Below are 6,330 nucleotides of genomic sequence, written 5' to 3' on the forward strand. Positions count from 1 at the left end.
CAGGCTCCTCCATCCATGGGATTTTCCAGGCAAGAATGCTGGAGTGGGGTACCATTGCCTTCTCCAAAACAAAGCTGAGCACTGAAGAATTGATGCTTTTGAACTGTTGGTGTTGAAGAAGACTCTTGAGAGTCACTTGGACTGTAAGAAGATCCAACCAGTCCATCCTAAAGGAGATCAGTCCTGAGTTTTCCTTGGAAGAACTGATGCTGATGCCGAAACTCCAGTACTTTGGCGACCTGATGCAAAGAACTGACTCATTTGAAAAGACCCTGATGCTGGGAAAGATTGAAGGCAGGAGGAGAAGGGGAAAACAGAGGATGAGATGGTTGGATGGCATCACTGACTCAATGGACATGAGTTTGGGTAAACTCCGGGAGTTGGCAATGGACAGGGATGCCTGGCATGCTGCAGTCCATGGGGTTGCAAAGAGTCAGAGACGATTGAGCAACTGAAGTAAACTGAACTGAAGTTTAAGACAAAGCTTACTTTACCTTACCAATTGCTCATGTAATAACGATATGGTTTTCTTATCTGAAATAAAAATACCTTCACTGCATAGATCGTATCTAAAAGTTACATTTTTAAAATAAGGATAAGTAATGTCATTTGCATGTTTCCTTCTAGAAATAAGCTGTAAAATCAAAATAACTTTAGTATTTGTAGTGATAGGTATTCTCTGTTTTATTGCAGATAAGCTAAAAATATCAAATCTAGAGGATCCGAAGGGAAGGTTTATATAACTCAAGATATCTGTCCATGTTAGTAGAATAAGAGACTTTTATTATATTATTTACATATGACTGATACATCACTTCCCAGGTGGTGCTAGAGGTAAAGAATCCTGCGGGGAGCTGCCCGTGAGAACGGGGTCCTTTAAAGGACACAGCTCTGGGAGCTGCCTCAGTCCTTGAGGGTTTGCTTGCAAACATAGCTCTCTGTCCTGCCACCCCAGAGATTAGGCGATTATTTACTGCAGACACCTGGAGTTCTGGACAAACTTCTCACGCACAAGGAAATGTTATCTGGTGTAAGAAATAATAACAGGGTGCCATTCCCATGCTCTCAAGATTTCTTGTGACTTTTTGTAAGATGTATAGGTCAACCAAGAAAAATGTTAACTGTCTTGTTTTTCTCTTGCTCTCCTGTATAAATATAAGATGCTGAATAAAGTCATGGTCAGACCGCTTCCCTTTGTGGAGATGTGTCTGATCCTCTCGACCCCATCTTTGCTGTAGTATTCTTTTGCTGTAGTATTCTTTCTCAGCCGCGTCGGGCATGTTCTCGGGACCTGATTGAGTTTGTCAGCTGGCTCCGGCAGGTGGCGCCCGAACAGGGACTCGAGAATCAGAGCGCAACGACGGCCGGTGCCCGTCAGGATTGAGGTAAATAACGAGGAATTCCTAATTATTTGAAGTAAAGGGCAGGGAGTGTTATTGTCGAGAGTAATAAATCATGGGACAAGGCAATAGCCGCCAGTTATTTGTACATATGTTGAAAACTATGTTAAAAGGCAGGGGAATTCATGTAAATAAGTTACACTAGAGAAGTTTTTACTTTTTATAGAAGAAGTTTGTCCTTGGTTTCCAGAGGAAGGAACAGTTAGTCTGGAAACTTGGAAGAAAGTAGGAAAACAATTGCAGACATATTATTCCTTACATGGTCCCAATCGTGTCCCTGTGGATGCTTTTTCTTTGTGGACTCTCATAAGAGACTGTCTGGATCCTGAACATGAGGGACATAAGATTCAAACAGCCCTCCGGGATTCCACAGAACCCAAAGTTGCAGAGCTTTCCGCCCCTCCGCCTGAGCCACTTTATGCCATGCCTGAGAGAACAGCTTGTAAGGCTGGAAGGAATGATGATGTGTTAAGCTCTGATGAACAGGAAGAGTTAAATGAACAAGTGGCTCAATACCATAGAGAGGATATGCCTTGGGAGATGATGGTTAGCATGCAACCGCCCTCAGGAAAAGGGGAATTAAAGCATTCAGGGCTTTCCGTAGAACAGCTGGAGAATTTAATTCAGAAAATTGTTATAGCAGTAAAAAAGGATGCACAGGGAGACTCCCGCTCCAGCCAGCCTGTGCCTCCAGCATATCCTTCCTTGGTTCTTGCTGGGCTCAACCCACCTCCGCCTTTCGTAGAACCACGAGAGTTTATACCTATCCCTGCTTCTTTGCCCAGTGAAAACATAAAAATTAGAAGTGAGATATTATTATCTCCTCTTCAACAAGCGATTAAGCGAGCTAATGAAGAAGGAGAACATATTCCCGGGTTTTCAGGAATCTATCCAGTATTTGAAAATGCTCAACAGCAGAGGTATTATGAACCGCTACCCTTTAAGCAACTAAAAGAGTTAAAAATGGCTTGTGCACAATACGGCCCGACTGTGCCATTTACTCAGGCTATTATAGAGGCTTTAGGAAATCAAAATCTGCCACCTAATGATTGGAAACAGGTTGCTTGGGCTTGTCTATCTGGAGGAGATTATTTACTATGGAAATTTGAGTTTGCTAAAAAGGGGAAATTGTATCTCAATACCCCCTCCAACTCTCTAAACCATGCTTTATTTGTTCTAAATTTTTTACAATTGGATATATGTGGCCATTCAGCAGCACAGCGATTTTGGAACTTTGATGTGCAAACAATAAGACCTAAAGTCTTTTGGAAAGACCCACTTGTGGGAAGATGGTATGGACCAGATCCAGTAATAATTTGGGGACGAGGGCATGTTTGTGTTTTCCCACAGGATGCCGAAGCGCCGCTCTGGCTGCCGGAAAGGTTGGTATGCATGGCGGAGACGATCTCTAGTAAACCAGATGAGGAGATTGACAATTCAAGAGCATGATGAATTACCATCTCGGCAACAACTCCACGCATTGATGCGAGAGGCACAGAATTGTGTTGCTCTGCAGGGCGATCTGATATCACCTTTAAGCTTCCTGATAACCTTATTAATTATCTTAAATCAGATTAATACTGCACACTCTGAAGAATATTCAAATGCTTACTGGGCTTATTTTCCCGACCCTCCCCTTCTCCAACCGGTGGGCTGGGAGGGTCGGTCCATTCCCATATACACTAATGATACTGTGGCTTTGGGTGGTTTTTCAGATAAACATGTTATTCCTAGTCAAGTTATTTTCTCTTATCATGGAATGTTTGATCGTTTACCTATTCGTCTGTCTAGATATTTTAATTCAACAGGATGTCTTTTTGTTGGGGAGTCAGGATATGCTGATTATGACAATGGTTGGAGCCTATATATTCCTGGAGTAACAAAAGAATCTGGAAGTCCTCAACATCGTAATGGAACTGGTCCTTTAGATATCACTTTCTGCGACTTTGGAACAAGGGGAAGAGTCACTGCTGCACCATGGAAACTGTATCGAGATGGAACTGCTACGGTTTATAACATATTTGGGACAAATGAGTCATTGTGGGACTGGTCTCCAGACTCGGCCCGAAACCCTGGAGCTCAGGATAATAGAAACTTTGCATCCTGTATTTGGAACTTGGGCGGCTCTAAAGTGTTCCAAACAGAAATCTGGAAACTAGCTGCCGCCCTTGGATGTGAGGGTTCCTACCTTCAGGTGGGATCAAAAGTGAGACACGGTTATTTATGGAATCTCACCATGAGGTACCCTCGTGCATGTGTGCCTCACCCTTATGCTTTACTAGTAGGATCTGTAAATATACAACCTGGGTTACGAAATTATAATATAACTTGTAACAATTGTACCTTAACTAACTGCACCAGGGGAATTACTAATCAAACTAGGGTTCTAGTCTTAAGACAGCCTGCTTTTGTTATGATTCCTGTAAAGATTAATGGGTCTTGGTATGATGAAAAAGGACTTGAGCTTTGGAGAGAAGTAGAGGGTGCTTTAATGTGTTATCACGGGGGAACAGGGTTAATAATTCTGGGATTTGTAGCTTTGTTAACCCTTATTGCCTCCTCGATTACTGCAGCCCTGTCCCTGGCACAATCAGTGCAAACTGCAACTTTTGTTAATAATCTGGCACAAAATGTATCCGTTACCCTGGGGACTCAAGAAGATATTGACAAAAAGCTAGAGGACTGATTAAATGCCCTTTATGATGTTGTAAAATTTTTAGGTGAAGAGGTTCAAAGTATAAAGTTGAGATTATAGGTACAATGTCATGCCAATTTTCGATGGACCTGTGTTATCCCCCCAAGAAATATAATGGTAGTATAACTGCTTGGGATAAGGTGAAAGCTCATTTAGAAGGTATTTGGCATAATGAAAATATTTCCTTAGATTTACTGCATCTACATCAAGAAATAATGAATATTGAGAATGCGCCTAGACCTGATTTGGATGTTGCAAAAAGAGCTGAGTCTTTTGTTAAAGAACTTTTTCAACATGTACCTACCGTCAATAGTATTTGGTACCTGGGAGCAGCCATAGGAGGACTATTCTTAATAATTTTAACTGTTTTATTTCTTGCACCTTGCTTAATTAAAAAACTGATTGATGATCTATGGATGATAAAGGCTTCCATCTATGGAAATTGTCTGCGGTTAAAAAGCCTGCGCCTGCGCCTATATAAAAAGAAAGGGGGAGATGGGGGAGCTGCCCATGAGAACGGGGTCCTTTATCTAAAGGACACAGCTCTGGGAGCTGCCTCAGTCCTTGAGGGTTTGCTTGCAAACATAGCTCTCTGTCCCACCACCCCAGAGATTAGGCGATTATTTACTGCAGACACCTGGAGTTCTGGACAAACTTCTCACGCACAAGGAAATGTTATCTGGTGTAAGAAATAATAACAGGGTGCCATTCCCATGCTCTCAAGATTTCTTGTGACTTTTTGTAAGATGTATAGGTCAACCAAGAAAAATATTAACTGTCTTGTTTTTCTCTTGCTCTCCTGTATAAATATAAGATGCTGAATAAAGTCGTGGTCAGACCGCTTCCCTTTGTGGAGACGTGTCTGATCCTCTCGACCCCATCTTTGCTGTAGTATTCTTTTGCTGTAGTATTCTTTTGCTGTAGTATTCTTTCTCAGACGCGTTGTGCACGTTCTCAGGATCTGATAGACTTTGCCGGCTGACTCCGGCAGAACCCAATTGCTAGTGCAGAAAAATTAAGAGACTCAGGGTTCAATCCCTAGCTGGGGAAGATCCCCTGGAGGATGGCAGGGCAACCCACTCCAGTATCTTGCCTGAAAAATCCCATGAACAGAGGAACCTGGAGGGCTACAGTCCATGGGCTTGCAAAGAGTCAGGTATTACTGGAGTGACTTATCATGCAGTACCATAATGAGGAGAAAAGCAAGGGTAACGAGTCTGGTAGGCTGCAGTCCATGGGGTCACTGGAGTCGGACACGACTCAGTGACTTCACTTTCACTTTTCACTTTCATGCATTGGAGAAGGAAATGGGAACTCACTCCAGTGTTCTTGCATGGAGAATCCCAGGGACAGGGGAGCCTGGTGGGCTGCTGTCTATGGGGTCACACAGAGTTGGACACGACTGAAGTGACTTAACAGCAACAGCAATAGCAACAGGGTCACAGTTTTTCAGCAGGTCAATCTGGACTTCGCTAAAGGTCTAGATTGAGAATTCTGTGGTTGACAATATTAAAAACACATTAGAAAAGTGTGTCAGGGCTAGCTAACTTAGGGAAGCATGACAACTTCCTTGTGTCTCAGTTTCCTTATTTCTAGAATGATGGTAGTAGAACTTATGTCTGTGAAGTTTCTATGAAGCTCCAGTTACATAATCTGTAAAGTCCTAGTCCATAATCACACAATAAATATCAGCTTTTATATTATTATTATCATTAATGTTGTTATCATCATCAAAATGCCTTGCCATAGATTTGGTCTTGACAAAACTTTTTCCCAGAGTGAAGATCTTTATGTTGGCATCATCTCAAATGGAGTAGAAATCTTCAAGGTAGGAACAAACTATGGTATCAACAATTAAAAATGTAAATTTTCATACTGAACCTAACTATTCATATTTTCCACACCCTTTCCAATTATCTCTACAAATTTTGGGAAGGAATTTTGGTTTCATGTGCTGGACAATTCAAGAGAAAAAGATAATATAAGGATATTAAAGTAGACATCTGTGCAGATGACACATAATGGCTTTTTTTTCTCTCTAAAATATGAAACAGAATGCTTTCCATGTCATTGGAATTCATGAGTGAATGGAATTGAATATATGTAGCTAGCAAAAGCAAAAAAAAAGAAAAAAAAGAAAATTGACTTATTCTAACTCTTATTGTACTCTTCCAGATTCAAGGCTTAAAATTAAAACAACAACAACAGCAGCAACAACAGCAATCTGTATTTTTC

General features: G+C 41.5%; 1 protein-coding gene across 1 annotated transcript; it reads left to right on the forward strand.

The window, feature by feature from the left end:
• The first annotated feature begins 458 nt into the window (after positions 1 to 458).
• Positions 459 to 4,975, forward strand: LOC147355119 (endogenous retrovirus group K member 113 Env polyprotein-like). Its single transcript, XM_086345917.1, has 2 exons — positions 459 to 1,385; positions 2,751 to 4,975. Exon 2 carries the CDS (start codon positions 2,752 to 2,754, stop codon positions 4,084 to 4,086), a length of 1,335 nt encoding a protein of 444 aa, XP_086202043.1. The 5' UTR covers positions 459 to 1,385; position 2,751; the 3' UTR covers positions 4,087 to 4,975.
• The last annotated feature ends 1,355 nt before the right edge of the window (positions 4,976 to 6,330 follow it).

Source organism: Bos grunniens, chromosome 17 (assembly GCF_055505025.1).
Source record: "Bos grunniens cultivar Pamir isolate PY7600 chromosome 17, Bosgru_T2T1.0, whole genome shotgun sequence".
NCBI lineage: Eukaryota > Metazoa > Chordata > Mammalia > Artiodactyla > Bovidae > Bos > Bos grunniens.